The 20949-nt window shown below is 35.8% G+C and overlaps 1 protein-coding gene across 7 annotated transcripts in view; it reads right to left on the reverse strand.

Moving 5' to 3' along the window:
- CUNH8orf34 (chromosome unknown C8orf34 homolog) overlaps positions 1 to 20949 on the reverse strand; it is a 161726-nt gene that overhangs the window by 16561 nt on the left and 124216 nt on the right. For 6 of the 7 annotated variants that reach the window (XM_027698274.1, XM_027698647.1, XM_027698355.1 and 3 more), the window contains 3 exons: positions 16699 to 16772; positions 6434 to 6554; positions 765 to 1258 (listed from right to left, as the gene is read on the reverse strand). In XM_027698274.1, the coding sequence (XP_027554075.1) occupies positions 765 to 1258; positions 6434 to 6554; positions 16699 to 16772 (689 nt within the window). The remainder of the gene's footprint in view (positions 1 to 764; positions 1259 to 6433; positions 6555 to 16698; positions 16773 to 20949) is intronic. The other variant, XM_027698499.1, reaches the window with a different exon arrangement.

Raw genomic sequence — 20949 nt, forward strand, 5'->3', positions numbered from 1 at the left:
TTTCACAGGTGCTTTTATTTCCACTGCCTACACACTGAAGTTATCTTTAAGGCAGCTAAGGTTAGCAGAGGAGAATCCTACTCAGTATTTACAAGGTACTTTAATTTTTTGTTCTGTTCTGCTTTAAACAAAGATTAATCCTGTAAAAGCAAATAATATAGAATGGAAATTTTTATACTGTAAATCAGCTGTTAATGCACATAGTACTAGACAGTGATTCAAGAATGTTACATTTCTCTTGCAATTCAGTTTGGTGCTTTGGAAAAATCTGTCCATTGAGTGATGCCTAACTAATCATTTCAATGTGTCCAAAAAATGAAATAAAAATTAGACCAAGGCAATATCATGCACTGCCAGTGTGGCAGGAAAAAGATACCCTGGAACATAAAGATAAGATAAAGTTGTGTTTAATATTCCAGAGGTACGCAGATAAAGTTGTGTTTAATATTCCAGAGGTACACACCTCTTAGAAACTGTAAGGCTAACAAAACTGGTATGCATCATAGAGGCAAAACCCTACACAGCTCATGGTAAATTTGGGGAGCACAAGTGTTTCAGTATGATTTCTCTAATAATACTGACATTCTCTAATCAGTACCTCTCAAAGCTGAGCAGTATTTCCTTGCTAATTTTCTCATCATTATATTTCAAGTTCTTTTCAGCACAGTAGGTTACATTAGGTATACCGATATTATTTGAACATAAAATGCAATCTCATATTCATGCTATTAAACATAGCCAAGACATTAAATTGAAAATCTTACTTCTGATAAACTGTTTCTCTGAGTAGTGACAGTTCCAACAACGTCTCCACTCACTTGCACAGAGAGCCCTGAAGCAGCACTGAGGGTCCTCCCCATTTGGCTCTTAGATGTCAAAGATCTGCTTCTTTGTATACTAATGATGCTTTCCCTATTTCCTTGGTGGCTAGGGGCAAGAGGCCGAGACAACAAGCTATTTGGAGTCACAGGTCTGCTCCCTGGAGTTGATGGCCTGTTGGTTTTTGCACCAGGTGTGGAAGGTCTACTGTTTGCAACACCGGAGACCTGTGTTCTGCTGTTGGTGGGCAGTGGTGGTGATTTGTTTCCTTGAAGCTGAATGTTCTTCCCTGTCGGAGTTGGCACCTGAGGCCTTGGGGTTTGGCCCTGTGAAGCCTGAAGACTGCCTTGATTGTCAGATGTAACTACACTGTGATGCTGGACACCAGGGCTTCTTGAGAGCCTTGCTTCTTCCCATAATGCTAGGTCCTTCTCAATGTCTACACACACACAAACAAAAACAAAACAGAAAGAAAAGAAACTCACCGTCTATTCCTCTCTAGTTTAAAACTCTTAATGATTTTCTCCAACATAAGTGACAATCGGAAGCTGTGAGGAGAAAATCTATTCATGTTTAAAATAAAAGGCATCAGAATTAACAGTTCACATGTTTTTGGCAAGCATTTCCCTAAAGTTTATTTACTGCAGACACAGCTATCCCACAGAATTGAAACATTACCTCTTCATTGAACGTCAATACAACCTATAAAAATCCCTCTTGTTATCTCTCTGTGCCTTTTCCCAAGATTAGTATCAAGTCAAGATGGAACAGTGACATAAACTTGCCATCCTCACCTGAAGTAAAGCGCAATCCAAAACTGGTTCAAGGCAAAACTTTATCTTCTGGCCTTGCTGTCTACTGCCCAACCAAAACTCTGGGGGAAATAACCCTTGAGCTTTTGCTCATCTGGATCTGTGATCCTGTTTGAACCAGAATTTTGCGTTCTGGCCTACAGTCAATGGCACAGCAGGTAATGGTGTCACCAACATCTAGAATCCAAGGAGAAAAGGTGACTGCCATTTGGTGGTCCAATCCCTACCTCTCTCACAGCCATAAAAAATAAGATCTTATTTAAAACCATAACAGATCAGGGGTGGTGATGAAAAGTGTTTCCTGAATTAATTTAAATAATATTAATGCTTCTAATGAATTAAATAATATATATCCACCAAAGTCAGGTAAGGGTGGCATTGCTAACATACTAAAAGTCCTTGCAAGTAGAAATGTAGAGCTCAAGAAACAGTTTAATCAAATTTATTTTATCTTACACTACTGTTATTAATTTTCACTTTCATTGGCATGTACTCTACTGTACCTTGGTTTTCATAGAAACAGTTGATTATCTTTAGAATAGCAACATCATTTCCCATTAAATTGCACAAGTCACAGTCCCAGAAGCTGTAAATCAGAAGGGCTGTACTGATTTAAACACCTATTAAGTGAGCTCATATAAATTAAGCATTTAATTTTTTATTTTGATAACAATTATTTCTAAAATAATTCTTTTAGGTTCTAAAAGTCCTAAAAGAAACAGATTCTAAACCACATATTGGAAAATAAGATTTTCTTTCACATGTTTACCAGTAGGTATAAAAGGAATGCTGAATGTTAAATAATTAAAGATGTCCTGCCTGAAACATTAGCTTATATTATAATAATACCTTGAAAACAGGAAAATAAGCTATGCCAATTTCATGTTACTAGCCTAATACAACATATTCCACACAATTCAAATGCTATTAATAGAAAAGCTAGTAAAACTGCAATAATTGTGAAATCCTCAGATAAAAGTGTCTCTCAACTTCTAAAAGATAAAATGTTTAGCTGTTAGCAAATTTCAAAACAAAGTTATTGTTTCTAGGACACAGTTAAGAATATTTCTAACTGATTCCTTGCTGACACCTTAAAATTAATTATTTCCATTTTGAAATTATTACATCTTGAAATACTCTTCCATTATGCTCTCAACTTTGGAACTTCATAAAATCATAGAATGGATTGGGCTGAAATAAATCTTTAAGGTCATCTAGTTCCGAACACCCTGGTTATGGGCAGGGACACCTTCCACTAGGTCATGTTGCTCAGGGCCCCATCACACCTGGCCTTGAACACTGTCAGGGACAGGACATCCACAAATCTAAATCTCTGCTCTTTTAATTTAAAACCTTTCCTCCTTGTCCTACCACTACATGCACTCATAAAAAGTCCCTCTGCAGCAATCTTGCAGGCCCCTTAGAGTACTGGAAGGCTGCTCTCAGGTCTACCCAAAGCCTTCTCTTCTGAACAACTCCAACCGTCTCAGCCTGTCTTCACAGGTGGGATGCTCCAACCTTCTGATCATCTTCATGGTCCTTCTCTGGACCCACACAAACAGGTCCTCCTCCTTCTTATGTTGGGGGCCCCCGAGCTCAATGCAACACTCCAGGTGGGGTCTCATGAAGGTGGAGTAGAGGGGAAGAATCACCTCCCTTGACCTGCTGGCCACTCCTATTTTGGTGCAGAACTTGTAAGATGCCTGTCAAAAATTCAGGGGCAAATAAATGATATTGCGAACTACTTGATTTAAACCAAATGAAGAATACGTTCTTTTAACGACTCAGCTTAGCTTATTTCTTTGCAAAATTACAGACCTCTAACTTCCCTGTGGTGATTCAGGGAAGAGATTACTTGAATACTGAATGATCTAATGAGAGTTAAATAAACATTATATTCTGGCCCATGTTTCCTTAATTTCATGTAGCAATCAAGCCTGCAGATAAACCAATTATTCTAATCATTTCTCTACATATAATTAACATGTTTCTATAGCATAATTATTCAGTTTTATTTACACATCCTCTGTTTGATTTTGCTTTAATATAAGCCTTTCAACCAGAAAGAAAAAAAAACACACATCCCTAGCTTTACAGTATTATCAGATCCATATTAAATAACAGAATTGAATTATGACTTAGAATTTTTTTAAATGCTTGTTGATATCATTTAAAAAAATAAAATACAGGCAACAGAGCAACACAAAGTCATTTTGTTTTCATAAAAAATATGACAGAATAAGGATATCATTCATATGTACTTGAAAACTGTTTATTATTTAACAGTTCTTCTTGTGATAAAATATATTCCAGAAGTATCCAAGACCACAGAATCAGTGTAACAAACCAAATTGGCAAAATATTGGAATCAACTACCAAAAAAAATATTCTCCACTTGCATGTGATATAAAGTAGCCACAGTAACATAAGAGACTGGAGCTTAGGCAGAAAAGTTATGAGCCATATGCAGAGAAGGAAAAGAAAACTGATTGCTTCAACATCTGATTTTGTAAAAATGCTGTTTTCAAATATCAAGGTACTGAGGCAATTGCTGGCAATCAGTATTAGTCCCTAATTTAGGCACAGGCACCAAAGTGTGCCTTTTGTTAGGAGTGAGTTTTATCCAGCACATAGTCCATAAGGGAAAAACAGGCCCCTTAAGAAGGTATATTTGAGACAGGACCATATTTCATCATTACACAGGTAATCCAAGTCATAACTCAGGCACTGAAATGACTGTCTAGATAAGCAATCATTTCACAGAATTAATGGGTTCCAGTGCGCTTGGTAAGAGAAGTGAAACAAGGAGACTTGCTGATATCACAGACATCTGAACTCTTGCAAATCTGTAAGACAAATAAGGCTAAGCAAAACTGCAGCATTATTATCTGAGGTACTCCAAACTGATTCTTCATGGAAATCATGTTATGCTTGTGTGTGAGGGGAATAATTTTCTCAAGCAGCACTGGTGTTATAATAGACATGAATTATTAGAATACAATAGCCCAGTGTCTAATAATTGGGCTATTTTCAAGTGAAGTTCTCAGTCAGACAAAAATTACTGAATGGTAGAATAACTGATCCTCATGTTACAGCATTACTGAAATAACAGGCCCAAAGTCAAATAACAGGAATAGCATTGATGTGAGAGAGAAGACCTTGTAGGTCACACAACAGCAGAATGAATCTCAGAGCCTTTGTGAATGTAGCTAGTTATTTTACAATCAATTAAGTATTTAAAATTCCATATTTTATTGAATATTGTAGTTATTATTGTCAGCTTTGCCAAGGGAAATCTAAAGAAACTCCATGTTTCACAGCATACTGCATACAAGAACAGTCTGTATGACCATGGAAGTGAGACTAGTTAGGACGTAAACTGAAGTAGGGAGATCTTCACCTGACCCCTTCCGGAGTGATAACTATAGCAACATAAGGGAAGACAGGTGCTACCTCAGTAGCAGAGGCCCCTGGAATATTCAGGTCCCTGCTATGATACAAAAACCTGATGACCACAGATTGGTTTGCTGGTCTCCTGGTTCCCACTAGATGTTCCTGGCAGTTTCAGCTTAGAGAGATGGCTCATGGATTTTTCAGTCTAGTTTGGCAGTGGCTGCAGCTCTAATAGCCGTAGGCTTTTTGAACCTGCCAAAAAAAATCTGAATGACAGCATCTCTGTTGTCAGGCACAAAACCCACCTAAAACAGCTTCATTTTTATATATCGTTATTTTTAGTTCTTGCCCCATTATGAGCCAAACCTTTTTCTAAAGAGCTTTCCTCACTGTGCTTACAGCTTTGTCTTCTGCCTTGACTTCAGCTGTAACAGCCCCTAGGTAGAAGAAGTACAAGAGCTGTATCTCTTTCAAAAGAAGATACAACTCCTAAGCCTTTCACACAGTGTTATTGGCAAGATACATATACAAAGTCTTTTAGAAAATCACACTGAAAGTGTAAAGTTCTCTGCTTCACTCTCTGAATGTCTTCAAAGAGGGATCAGATAGATTTCATTTCTACCGTCATTTTACATATACAGTCTTTATGTACTGGTTCGGCATTACTTTTCATAGAATTGGCCATGAAGCTTTCACCATATGACAAATAGCATGCATAATATAGGACTACCATGCTATAGGTCTATGTAATACATTATAATGAAAGCTGAAGATAGAAAATATTGATTACAAAGAGGAACAAATACCTTTTAGGATATCCCTCATTAACCTTTATAAAGCTTTGAAACATATTTTTTGCCGAAAAAACCACACTTTTTTGTTTGACTTTTCAGAAATGGTTACCCCCTCAAAGATGTTGCAGATGTTCCACAGCACAAAAATTAACAGACTTCACTTTACCAGAAGTCTCATGAACAAGGTGAGTTTTTCCTGCAAAGCAATCTATTCTCAAGCAAAACGTTCACTGCAGCCTGTTTTTAAAGACTGCTTAACAGAAGATAAAGCATTGGTACCTCCTTACTGCAGAAGTCTTAGTGAAACATGAAAACAAAAAAAAGGGAGCATTATTATGCTGTGGTCTGACAGTGTATTTAACTGTTTATTTAATTTAACACAGTTTAATTACTGTTTAAGTACTGTACTTGCTGTAACTACAGTGAAGTTCATTACATCTACAAATAAAACAATAATTTTGTTGTTTTTATTCAATGAAAGAAAGGGAAGTTTAAGTTTTCGTCTGTTTTCATCAGCATGTGAGATAGATAATCTTTTACTCCATCTAAAATCTTGGCAGAGAAAGCTCATTAAGTGCTGTTAGGCATTTTATGATCCCTTGCTACCATACATACCAGCTAGGTGTTTTTCCATGGTCTGAAGTTCTTTTGCTGCTAAGGAGTCCTTTAGGAGTTTCTGTCTTGGGGAACCTCCAGGTCTGACACCCACAGTGTCCAAGGTCCAAACTGTTTGAGACTTACACAGATAAAAAGAAAAGGGAATACTTTTAATCTAGTTTCATATCTATATATGAAACAATAAAAAGAGTGGTGTTCTCATTTAGAATTGTAAATCTGGTGCTTTTTATGTAGAATATAAATATAAAATTTTATGCAAAACACTACAAAATATCACGTCTTACCTTAAATAAAATAAATAGCAGGCATTAGATAAAAGCAGCAGGTCTAAAGGAACTCAGATATACACCTTCACACAAGCTCTTGCTCCATGTTTGGACATTGGAACAGGACAAATTCCTCAATGATTTACCTTCTGAGCAGTTCCAGTTACTTAGTGGGGGTTGCACTTACTCTAAATTACCATAACATTAGGCACAGTATCTCTTCAAAGCAGCATTTCTGGGAATATCATAGAATTTCCTAATCAAAAGTGCCAGTACTGTTTTATCACTGCAAGAAGTATTCCTTTCAGGAAAGGCAACTAAATCATCAGGGCAACACAGTAATTTGAAAGGGTTGCCAGCAAACAGACCATCTCCTCAGTCTCTTCATTACTGAACGCCACAGTATTCAAAATTATTGGCATTTTCTGAAATCTGCTCAATATGGTTTCAAGAGATTATTGTTAAATATACTATGAGGTAAACTTCATAATTTTTTTTTAATGTGTATTCGAAAGACAATAAAATATATGACCAAGTGTGCAAGCCTTGGTCATAAAAACAACAAACAAAAACATTAATTAAATCATTCTTAACAGCCTATCTGAAATAAATTTTGCATTTTTACCTCACCAAAACATTTCATCTGCAGTCTAGGGTTTTTTTTTTTATTTCCCAGGTTTCCTATAGAAACAAGGCTTATGCAATTATCTCATTGTTATTCACCTCTTATTAATTTTTAAATCTTTTGATAAATGTCAAGCAAATTTAGAGAGAGGCCATAGTTTCAAGGACATTAAGCTGAAGTAATTTCAGGGAGAAGAATGATTGATCAGAGGAGGGAGACCCAAACTGGTTGGCCCCATTCACAGGGATCCACAACTCCACAATCTGTCAGGCAGGAGCTGCATCACCAGCTGACACATGGGCTGCTGCAGATTGCTGCAGTGTGTGATGGTACTTTTCCGGCTGCACTGTCATGTCATAGGGAAAAGTGTACCACAGTTCAAAGGATGAACATTAAAATATAGGTTTGATATCTATTCATAAAAAGAGTTGCTTTAACCATAAATACTAAATAAAAACCTGTAACTGCCTTCCCTGTTAGAAAAGCAAGCATAATTCTCCAGAAGTACAATGTTATATGGGATATATCATTTTAATCTGTTACAAATAAACACTGATCATTGTGAATCATGCATCTTTAAAAAAATGTTAACACAGATTCATACTTATAAAGCAATACCTGTACTGCAATGCTGTTCATGCTTATGCAAAAAAGCCCAGTCATATTTACCAGCACATAAAATAGTTTGAAGATGCAGATAATTCTGTTGTTGCTAACTTATAACGTTTTTAGAATATTTTTTTTATTTGCTATTTGTTTTTTATACTAGTTCCACTCTGGTTAAAGTTATCCACATTTAATCCCAGGAAAATACACAGGAATAGTTGAATAAAACAGTAAATTACTCAGAAGTGAGCTGATCTTCAAACATATTTATTTCCAACATATCATTTAACCTGATTCACGTGTTCCCCCAAGAGATTTGGAGCATTTTTCACTCTGGTCTTCATTGTAAATTCTTCATCCAAATCATAATCTGGATTGTTGAGGTCGCTACAGAATATTAGTCTCTATTAAATTACTCACATTCCTAAATGCTTATTTTAAATGGATATTATTTACCCAATATCTATCTCTAAATGGAAGAATATTTTATTCTGTGATCAATTCCCCTGTAATAAACAAAACTAAATAAGAAATGGGAAGGGAAATAGAGTTTGTCAGAGAACTCCAATATTTTAATTTTTGATCTGTGTTTAGATATACTCTGCTCCCAGAATTTTATGGTGGAAAAAGGACATTTTTATATACACTTGATAGGGCATATTTTCACATCTGGGAAAAAAAAGGAGGACCTCAATAATGTCTATGAGGAAAAAAAAACCCCAAGGTTATAAGGATTAATTTGAATATACAATTTCATTCATAAATACAACTCTGATGAAATATGAAATAAAAACTAGCCAGTGGTCTATGACAATACTGGAAGACCAAACTGCTCTTCTAATAGTCTTAAATTGGACTATTCAAGCTTATGATAGCAAATTATTATCTTCTTTCATAACTCCGTAACCTCCTTAAAACACAAACTTCCAAAGGTTAGCCTGATGAGAAGGTTTCATTTTCCATGTCCTGGAAATGTTTCTGGAAATGAAATGGAGTTATCTTTCTCTTCTACAAACCTTTGCTAGTTTTTCTTACATTTTGCGTTTTCCTCTACTGTACTTCTTTCCTTTATGCACAGTAGCCATGTAAGAGACATAGAGAAAAGGAAGCTCTCTACTGTCTTAGTAGAATCTAATATAAATGGAGAAAAATGATTCCCTAATGGTAGTCATCATGATAGTGCTTTAGACACTTATAACCACATGAGTAATCCTTAAATTAAATCACAAAGTTCATCAAATGTCTGCAATACCTTTGTATGTTTCAAGACAGGTTTTTAAATCTCATATAAGTTGGTATAAGACATATAGATATGCCTGAGTATAAGCATATACAGGCACACAAAGGCAGATACACATCATACAAGTTTGTTTTCAGTTCTGGATGTTGCATAGACGTATACACTCTTTCAAAGAATAAATATTAATCTTGTGATTCAAAACAAGTACTTTTCCATATATTCAGTCTCTATCATTACATACTGTTATATTTCAGACACATAGTTCCAACACCCTGTGAAACTAATGAGATAACTTTCGATGAATTTTTCCCCCAAGTTTTGTAACTCCTCCTGTGCATTTTTCTGTTTTATGTAACATCATAAGCTGATGACAGTTTGTCAGGCAAATATCTTCACAAAAGACCAAAACAGTACTGCCATAGTAGTTACGGAAGATGAGATATTTATCAATTTCATCTCATGATAAATTATGTGCTTATAATAGTACCTTAAATTAAATGCTCTTATTTGATAGAAAATATTATTGATCTGGGGAAAAAACGGTACAAGAGTTTATTAAGACATTAAAACTGTACTGTAACCATTTTTTGTTCTTTCTTTGAAGCTAGATACTTCAGAGCTATAAGAAACATTTTTGGAGGTAGGCTCAGGTAATTTTTTTAATATATTTTTAAATAACACTTAACATAGAAACATACTTTTTAACATTTTAGACTATGAGCTCATCTAGATGAATAATGCATAAAACAGAGGTCCTCGGTGTCCCCAGCACACAATTTATGAAACAGCCTTATTCCTAAAAGATAAACACAGCTGAAAGCAGGGGATGTTATCAAGAAGGCTCTGGAAGCATGTGAGTTTAAATGCAAGGATAAATGAATTCGTACAGCTCTAGCGAAATTCCCTGGTGCCCCTTCTCTCCACTGGATGCACAACAGTTCAGATATGTCACTTAAGAAAGAGATTCAGGCTTGCAAGCCATTATTTAAACATTCTTATTCTACTTCACCAAAACCTATCCTTTGTCTCCTGGCCAGGAACTGCAGAGATAAAACGCCAATATCAGTTAACTTAGACTTGAATCATAATGACAGCAGACTGAAAGTAGTTGAAAAATACAGCATGTACATATGAAGTATGTGCACAGGAGTCCTCCCAATCATCCCAGTATCTTCCAATCTACCATTGCCCTGGCTTATTTATTAAGCTTTATAAATATCAGCACGAAATTTATAAATGGCCTATTTACATTAACAAGATTAACAAGACCTAAGTATGAGGATGCCCCTGAAAGACATTAATTGTCTTTCTAACTTGTAGAAACAACTCTGGGCCCTGTTCATCACCTTCAAACTTTGAAGGTGAGGCACTGTCTCTCTGCACCAGAAATATGTTGAAACAAAGCCCTTGGGTTATATTTGTCAACTTTTAAGGTCAACTATGTGTCCAGTTCTTATGTGTCTTTCTTTATATATCATCATAATTTCTTCACATACCATACATTCATTAATGCTTTTTTTCTTCCTTGATCCCTTAGCCAAATTACTGCTAAAATAAAAAATTCCAAACAATATGGCCAAAGATAATCCCTCTCATCACTGATTTCCTGAACTTCTGGAAAATAACTTACTGGGAATGCCACAATGGAACAGAAATGCAATTAAGGAGGTCACCACCTCAGAAGAGAAAATGCTTCTTCATTTTTAAAGACTGTCTGAATTGTATGATCACAATGACATGAGGAAAAGGAGGTAAACCCAATTAATTAGTTCCTGCCAAGCTGTAAGTATATCTAAAGCGTTTTTATTGTACTTTTTCTTCTACATAGTTTTTCTAATCATGTGAAAATTTTATGACTAACTTCAGGAGGTAAAACTGGAAAGAATACAACTGTGCTTAGCTTTCTATGCATAACCTACCATTTCTTTGCTGAATAGCTTGAATATCTTTAACAGACATATTTGACAGAGATCCCTCCAAATACAAAAAGAACCCCTCTTTATTGAAGAAGTTGTTTGCAAATGTCCCTTCCACTCTGGCCCAGCAGCTGGCAAGTACAGGTACTCTGCATGCAGTGGAACTTTTTGTGCAATATTTTGTTTGAAGATTCTGCACACAATATGTACTTTCTGTACAGAGTTTACCAAATGTTTTATCTTTCAGCTTCCATAGTCTGTTCAAGGACATAAGGTGAGCTAGTCAACACAGGGTTTTGACACCGTAAAAATAATAAGCCTTCTCAGAGCTCTGCTGCAATATCAGCTGCCACCTCTAATCCCCACCTTCCACATTAGGGCCTGTTCTATTTGAAATACCATGTAATTGAAATTACAAGCTTTTTGCTTCCCATGGCAGTCAGCCAGCACATTTTACACTAAACCTTGCACTACAAAAATGGTAGTTTGAGTTAACTTGCACACCATTTTTCTGTTTACAGGCAAGTGGGAAGCAGGAAATATGTGGACACTTGGGAATCACATTTGTTTAAGTTTCTGAAATGCAACCAGAATAATTTTTTTCTAAATTTCCATTCTGACTTCCTGTTACTTGGAATAATATTTCTGAATTTGTCATGACCAAGAACCCAAAATTTTAGACAGGTAAAAACAAGGCACTCAATTATTTATTTTATATATATGTATTTTTCTAAAGTTCAGAATATTCTTTCAGTTTAAAATTACATTTTAGAGGATTAAATATTTCCTAATAAGAGTATTTTCATGCAAGAAGAAAACTGCCCTACTGTCTGCCTGCGTTAGATCTCCCCTGAAGCACTAAGCACATGCTGCGTGCCAGTGGGGCTGATGAACTTATGAGAAGCAGAGGCTTTTCTGGAAGCAGTCCTTACCCTTGGACTCAGATAGAGGAATGTGGCAGCCCTGCCAGGCATCACAGGGGTCACGCAGGGACCCAGGGGGGCTCATGTTGTGCAATACATGACTGAATATCAGCAAAAAGAATATCAGCAGGTAAGAAAGGATAATTTCTTTAAGTACTTCAGGTGCCTTCCAAAGAAAAAGATAATTTTAAAAGTAAGAAATTATTTTTCCTTTTTTTTCTTCTTTTTTTGCAACTGTATGTACAAAATGACATGTATATTTTATGGATTTTGTTTTACACAGCGTAGGTCTCAACCAAAGAGGTTCAAGGTATGTCATTCAAACTGCTTGCTTAACAACTTGCAGGAATTATAATTTATTTCTCAAGAACCATGATATTATGTTCTTCTAACAGTCTTATATTGTTAATTTATCTAATAGTGGTTAAACTTAAACATTTGCACTGTTTTTTTTGACTAGCTGTTGGAAGAGTTGCAGTAATCTAATATTATCTGTTATTATTTTTGCCAAAGACTTAAAATTTGAAGTTAAAATTTAAAATTTCAACTGTAGTTGCCTGAATTTCCACATGCATACAAAATTCTGCTTGGATTTGAAAACTTTTGTATCAGAACACACTAGTTTTGTGTGTATAATATACAAGTATGACCTTCATAATTCATACTCCCTCATAGATGAACTGTTGCTCTTCCTGATGTGGCAGTGCAACCTTAAAATAATTATTTTAATTACTAACCTGCTAAATGCTAAATAGTCACCCCAATCCAAGAAATAATGTATAGATTTAGTTAATTACTGAAGTTTGGGTAATTTAGAGCTGTTGAGTATACTCAAACTTGTACAAGTAATCAAGTTACTTCTTAGTATTGTTCTAAGGGAAAATAGTGGAAAAAGCTATGAAAATTTCTAACAAATAGAATTTATATGATGTATCATCATAGTATTATTGTATTCAACATATACTGATAGTAAGAATAAAAGCTTAATTTTTTTCTGGTGCATGAAGCCTCAAGTCATTTCACAAACTGAATTACCATTAAGGAATTTATGCATTTGTCACAGAAAATCCATGTCTGTATTCCCTCAATAAAAGCAAATGAAAAGTTTCAAAGCAGTAATGAAAACAGTGGAAAATTTATTTAAAACAAAACACTTTTATAAAACACTTTATTACAGTATTTTTCCCGTAGTAATAAAGAGCAAAAACCCAAGGCAAATTCATGCAGATATGCTTTTTGCAGTTGGACAACTTTTTTTCTTCCAGTTTCTGTTACGTTTGGATTGGTTTGCCTTACATGGATAATTTGCAGAGAAAAATATACCTTTTTATGTGCACATGCAAACCAAGATGACTGAATGCAAAGATCCACATAAAACCCCTCAACAACTAAGCATGAGTCCTGTTAGATCCAGGTGGTAAAGGAAGCAACTCAGAGGGAAGGCAAAGGCTACTCAATGTGATCTGCTCAGTGCATGTGCCTTTTTCCTTTCTGTTAGTCACTGTAAAGTTAGTAAAATTAGTAACTTCCCCTTGGTTTTCCATTTCTGCTGGAAATCTAGCCCACCTAAATTCTTCCTAGTATCACTTTGCTGTTTTCTTAAAGCTTGCTAGCCAAAGATTTATTAAACTCATTTGAAGAAACATAAAGTAAAATAGGACTCTGAGTTCACCACACTGAAAAAATCTCAACAAAAAGCTTTTGCATTTTGCCTAGCACTTTTCATTACATGAAATATTTGCCAGAAAATGACCCAGAAGTAAACTAGGATCTCTAACAATGTTTTGAATGCTTCCTTCCACTTTGAATTCTTGCAAAACACTTGGGAAAAGTGCTCATTCTTGTAAATACTTCAACCAGCTTTTTGCTAGCTTTACTCGTTAATTTAGAATGCCTTGTTTGGCATTGGGCAGCACTGAAAATCTAATTTCCCCATTTTTCAAATATTAACTCTTTTCATGAAAAATAAAGCATAGCAAAAGATTCTATTTTAAAAAGTTTAAAGAAAAAGGTCTAACTACAAAAACTCCCCAATTTTTCAGAAATAGAACAGTAAATATACAATGCTACAAAGAAAATCATAATATAACCACAGTGTAAATTACATGAACCATGTTATAGACATAGATGTTGCCTATCTCTTCTGAGATAATTTTAGTCCAGATTGTTTTAGTATCCACATCAAAGATCTTACAGGTGGATTCATGCACGGGACATGAAGAAAAGAATCCACATAGTTCTTTTCTAAAGTTCCTTATGTAATTCTTTCTACAATTTTTCTAAAAGTACTTATCCTCTGAAGGCCAATGTATCTTTGAGAAAAATTTGTCAAATACACATTAGTGGAGAAAACTTATTATAATGATCTATTTAACTAGCAACAGATTCAAATTACCCTATTGGAATGCAGTACCAATGTTAAACATTGCACACCTTGAAAGACATCAGTGGTTTTTACATGTAATATGAACATTTGAGTGAATGCCATGAACCAATTTGTCCAATTTATGAGAAATGTCTGATCAACATCTTATTCTATTTTTCTCTCATCTTGTATCTCATACAATATCTGAAAATCATTCAAGTCATCAGAATGTATTTTGGTATCAATTCTGAAGTAATTTTAGAGGCGTATTTCTTACTGCTTTGGAGGATTTGTGGAAATCCATTGCAAGAATGCATTTATCTTCACAGCCTTCCTATGAGGAACCTCAGTTTTATCTCTATATTTTATATATCAAGATTGTCAAAGAATAAGTCTCACTGAAAGTTATTAGGGGACCGCGGAACAGATCTCTCCATCAGAGCCCTAAAAGGCAACAAGAACAGTTGTATCATTTGATTCATTTTGAGGAGATAAGTTACAGACAAACATAGTGCTGGATACCTGAATCTTACGTAAAGAGAAAAGTACACAATCAGCTAGTTATGCGCTATTTAAACAAGAACTTTAAGACACCATACACAAAAAAACCCAGCCCCAAAAAACCCCAAAGCATATGAACTAACCGTAACTGGCTTCTTAGAAACTTAGGCAAAGTAGTTTCCCAAGAAATCGTGGAAGCGGAGTGAGCTGCCTTTGCCCTGCAGAGAGGATGGCTGGACAGTGCAATAGCTGCAACTGCTCTTGCCTTCTCTTTGCACCACTGGCCATAACAGCAACAGCCAGTGTGGCTTTCAGGGATACAGCCCAGAACCTTACTGTCTCTGGCAGTCTACTCTTCCAGGCAATCTTAACTAAGCCTGGAACTAGCAGAGCATTAAATGACACAGGTACATATTGTTTGTTCATTCCTAAACATGCACACACAGAGAATATATTTAAAACTATTCAGCTGAAGGCTGTACATTTCTGTAACAAGGTTTTGCTACTAAGCATAATGATGTTTTGTTTTCAATATATTTTTATTTTTCTCTGTAATTCAATTAATTTGTTGTTCTTTCCCTATGCTACATGTTTGCAGAACTGATAAATCAAATTTGGTAGTTGCAGGTCCAAATCAACAAAGAACGTGGGTTCAGAAACTGATGCAAAATTTATTATACCCCTCTGTTCACTGGTGTGAAGCAGGAGGCTCGAGAAAGAAACTCCAAGTAATGGCAACTAAAGTTCTGTTATTTACTCCTTTTGCCGAATATCTGCAAATGCTGTGTGATGTTCTTGCACTCCAAGTTCTCAAAGAGCTTTAGAAATTGATCTAGAACTTCATATCTGTCAACTGCTTTGATAACTCTCGTTGGAAATACTTTATGTTCAGTATTATCTAGCTTTATTAGTACTACCTGAATAAGTACTACCTGAATTTATGTTGCCCTTTTTCCTTAGCTAAAAAGTACTGAGCCCTTCTTTTCACTTACTTTATAAACACTAAGGTGTGCTATAAACCAGTGTTGCAATGGCTGAACAGGAATTAACATGTCCTCTTACACCTGTCTAGAATTTTGCTAAACCAAACAACTATTGTCAAGTTATTTGCCTTTGAATATAGGTCAAAGAAGGGATTGATTTTTTTTCTAATTCCTGGTGCAATACAACTAGCATCAAAATTATGGTTATATAATTTTTTTGAAATTATTTTACTGTTGGTTATGTTTTCTGCAAACTTCATATCTGCAATGATTTTCTTAAATTTCAAAATAAAAGAACTGGTGGAAATATTACCAAGCATAATATTGCATTCTTTAAATATATATGTATACATAAACTAGTCATATATTAACTAGACACCTCTTGTTAGTTTTCAAGCAAATATTAACAAAAAGCTAAATTATAGTTGAGATATTACAATTTCATATTTCATAATGAAACAGAGTTTTAATTATTTTTTTCTCTTCTATTTGTAACATGAAGTAATATCTGGTAAAATGAATATTTGACTAACGTTTAAAAACATACAGACATAGTATAAAATGACTGCACTTTCAATGGGAGCTGTATGTGTAAGTCTAACAAAATACAGTTTTGTAAGAAATTATAATAACACATTTCAAAATATCACCTTTTCTAGAAGGAAAATTAAGACAGAGAACTGCCCTTCCTTCAGAAGGATTGTGTAAATTTAGTTTTCTTCTCTCTAGGATGACAGTGTTGGCAAACAGAGTTTTCATCTTTATGCAAAATCTATTCTTTATGAAACTTTAAAACCACAAAATTTTAAAGGATTATCCATATGGGAAGATACTTACAGATCCTGTCACTCGAGAGGCACTCTGAAATTCATCAATAGCTTCTGTAAGTGTTTCAACTCCAGGCACTTGAGCTGTTCCAAAGAGGTAGAAGAGAAGTAAATCACTCTAATTAAGTAAGCATTAGTCACTTTGAAAATACAAAGCCCATAAATTTGCTGCTGGGAAGGTAAATGTGGCTACTGTAAATGCACTACTTTTCAGTTACTCTTCAATTAATTTTAATTTATTTCTCATTTGATCTCTGATTTTAATTTATAAGCTTAATGAAACATGGAACATGAGTAGAGTGATAAGCAAGCTTCCTTCAGCTGCCAAGGTGTTTTGTAGGTTCTTTACTATTAAAACTAAATACTCTTTGTCCTTTACACAAGTGAGTAGTGGTTCTTCAGCTTTATCAAAGTTGATAAAATTAGATTTAATTAATCATGTTAAAATAATTAGAATACAGTTAAAATCCTTGACGTTAAATGTCCTGGTCAATTTAGACAACATTTAAAAGCCATGCAAGCTATAATTTTTGCCCATACTGCCACATTTGTAACATGTCAGGATTTTGTGAAAAGTCTAGAATACCTATTTGATGCATTTGCAATGATTCAAAACAGTTTTATGTACCCACGTCAGAGAAAGCAATTTCTAAGTAACATGCTATGCAGTTTCCCTCTTTGCCTGACACTGCTAGACACTTAGATGTCTAGCAGCCCAGGAAAACAAGATGCCCTGATCTTCCCTAGGTTCTACTGTTATGCAGACACTCAGCAAGGAGGGCCTCATGTTTCCAGACCCTGATTTGTTAAACATCTCGGACTATACTTATTATGAAATCAGAACTATACTGAAGTACGGCAACTATGGTTACCACATTCATTGCAAAAACAAATAAAAGTGGAGGAAGAAGAGGTGATGATGATGCAAAGTTGAGGTCAGAGAGCTGTGCACAAACTGGGAGACGATGGCACATTTTTGCCATTGCATTATCTAGTTCTTAATCCTAGCTTCCACATATTTGCGTCCTTGATTTTTTACCCTGATCATGCAGTTCCATCTGGAATGACTCTATGTGTGTTTCATATGTTCGTATTTCTATTGAACATCCCCGATTTTGAACTATTTCTCTACATCCTAATGCCTGTTTTGAACTTTCTACTATATTTGCTTTAAAGGAAAAAAACAAAAACAAAACATAAAACCACTTCCAAAAAAACCCAGACAACAACAACAACAAATCAAATCAAAACAAAAACACCAACTATGTACAAGCTATACATTTAAGTTTTTTTAAAATTTCTACTGGCAAGTAATAAAAATCAGTGACTCCTGTTCAGTCGGGAATGACCTACTGATGTGAAATTTACTCTAGTAAAATTTTTTTAGTAAACTAAGTATTACATATCACAATATAATCTGTAGAGCTGTAGATCTAGTAGAACAACAGAATAGGAAATACCACATTTACACACTGGCACAGTACCATAGAATCTATCATTTTCAGTACAATTACATTATTCCAGGTAGTCACAAAAGAAACAAGGCTTTGCCCACACCTCAGAAATATGTGCAGTTGAACACTTTTTTCATGGCTAGGCTTCGCGAACGAAGATTTGGGAAGGGTTCTACCCACGTTTGTTGCAAGCAAGCTGGTGGCTAAAAAGGCCAATACGAGATAGGCATGTCTGGTTGCAAAAGGCACAGCAGAAAGACTCCGTAGGTGGTATATTCTGCAAGGCACGATTCTTTCTGAGTTGTCTTTTCTCCTCGAGAGTGATCCTGCGTGCTTTCTCAAAGGAAACAGCAGCGTTATAGATGGTGTGTCTCCAGGCCTCCCGATTGGAGGCCAGAGTAGACCAGTTATCTTTTCTTCAGGGCTCCTCTCTTGCAGCAGCCAGTGGCAAGTTCACCATAGAGCAAGATCTTAGGGAGGTGGTGGTCCTTCATCCTGGAGATGTGCCCTGACCAACGCAGCTGTGTTCTCAGTAACATGGCCTCAATACTTGTAACTGCTGTTTGTTCAAGAACAGATGTATTGGTCACATAATCTGACCAGTGGATGTTCAGGATTGTACGGAGACAGCGTTGATGGAAGCGTTCTAGAAGATGCAGGCGCTGGACTGATTTGAGTTCTGATTGGCCAATGGTGATATGGGGATGATGGAAGACTTCCTGAGGTGCAGGCTGATAGAGAACTTCTGTCTTCTTTAAGCTGACTTCCAGCCCAAAGAGCTCAGCAGTGTCTGCAAAGCAGGATGTTAAACGCTGCAGGGCTGCTTCTGTGTGGGCAACAAGAGTGGCGTCATCAGCATAGAGCAGCTTCCGGACAAGATGGTTTAAGGTCTTGGTGTGGGCCTTCAGTCGCCTTAGGTTGAATAGGCTTCCATCAGTACGATATCGAATGTAGATACCGTCCTGATCATCGAGGTCTGCCATGGCCCTTTGGAGCATCATGCTGAAAAAGACTGTGAAAAGGGTAGGAGCGAGAACGCAGCCTTGTTTCACACCATTCTTTATTACTGCAAAGAAAGTCATGAACACAGCTTTTCTTAGATAATTCGAGGAGTGGTTTCGAAGTGCTGTGCTTTTCATTTATCCTATTTTAAGAGATTACTCCCTAATAAGTCATTGCCTTTTAAGCTTCCTTCTACAAGAATGCATAGATTGCAAAAACTTTATTTGCAATAATGTCCTCTTTTCCTGCCTTATATCATGGCTTCATGCAGAGGGTAAGGCACTTTTCAGCAAGAGAGAATGAACATGTGAAACAAGTGAAACAAGGTCGTATGGTACTTATAGGAGATTGGGAGTAAATGAACAATTATCCTTTAGTGATACTATTTCTAAATATATATTAAAAAAACACAACCAAACCAAACAAAACAGAAACACAGTAGTTCAATGCTTCTACAATTCCCCCAACCTGAAAAACACACTGGGGGTTGACAGATATAGATTTTACTAGATAAATTCTGTTATAGTGTCTATCTTTTGAAGATTCAGACATTCTCCCCATCTACCTCTGTAGGAGAAGAGCAGGGCTCAGTGGAGGACTGACCCAAGAGACAAATCTGACAGGCTTGGTAGCTACAGGGGAAGTTTGCTGTGCAGTCACCAAAGCTGCGGCTTCTAATCAAAATCACGAACTTAGCTATTAAATTCTTCCCTTCATTTTTACCTGTGAAGTCTAATGGAAAAGAGAAACATTTTTGAGAGGTATAGTTTAGAACAGTGAAAAGAAAATGCAGCTTTAAAGAGTCTTGTATTCCTTGATCTTGAGACCTGGTTCCTATCTCTGATTTTTACTGCTTAGATCAAACATAACTCTGTCCAGTTCTGCAGGATTACACTCCAGGGAAGTTAGTACAGTGGTTAATTAGAAACAGACCCAGATTGACAGTGGAGTCAGTATAGTGTCTGATGCTGCACATGATCTTTTCACATAAGCTACTACATTGACTTTATTAAGTGGAATTGGTTCCCAAATCTTCGTTCGCGAAGCCTAGCCATGATGATGATTCAAGTGAGGCTTATTTATAAGGCCTGTTAGATCAGATGTGCTGCCAATTACTTCTGAACTTAGTTCATCTGAAGAGATGTACCAGACCTAACAACAATTTCCCACTAATCCAGAAACAGATAATTATCTAAAGAAAGCTACCCTCAACTTTGCTGTGCATCAGCACCTTGCCTGCATATTCTTGAACGAATGGTTTGCATCAGCACTTCCCAATGCATAGTTTTCTCTCACTATGGTCATTGGTACTGATAAGTAAAATAAATTCAAATAAACCTGGTAAGTGAAGCCTGTTATTCATTTTTTCATCATATAATACATCTGTAAGTGGACATAACTAAAAATTCAGTGCAACAATGCCTTGGTTACTTTGGTTTTTTTAATAATATCTTTATGAGTCTCTTTTATCATCTTCTCATACATATTTATTGGAAATAAATATCAGATGCACAGAGAGCAAGTAATGTGCTGCATTTATAGGAAAGATTGATAGAATGGGCAGTTGCCTGAGTTCTGTGCCTGTTTCTAGTCTGTGCCTACTTGTGAAATCCAGCTGTGTCTTTTTTCAAATCAAAATGTATTACTAGCAAACATTTTAGGAAAAAAACCAAAAACATAAGTTTTGAAATGCTGAACATTTCTGAGAGTGCTTCTTGACAGAAATTTGGCATTACCTTGCTGCTGACCTCAGTCTTTTTGCCTTAGAGGCTTTGCTGTCTTCCAGCTATATGATTAACAGGTTC

This window comes from Neopelma chrysocephalum, unplaced genomic scaffold (genome assembly GCF_003984885.1).
Source record: "Neopelma chrysocephalum unplaced genomic scaffold, ASM398488v2 Primary Assembly neopelma1_22, whole genome shotgun sequence".
NCBI classification, from domain to species: domain Eukaryota; kingdom Metazoa; phylum Chordata; class Aves; order Passeriformes; family Pipridae; genus Neopelma; species Neopelma chrysocephalum.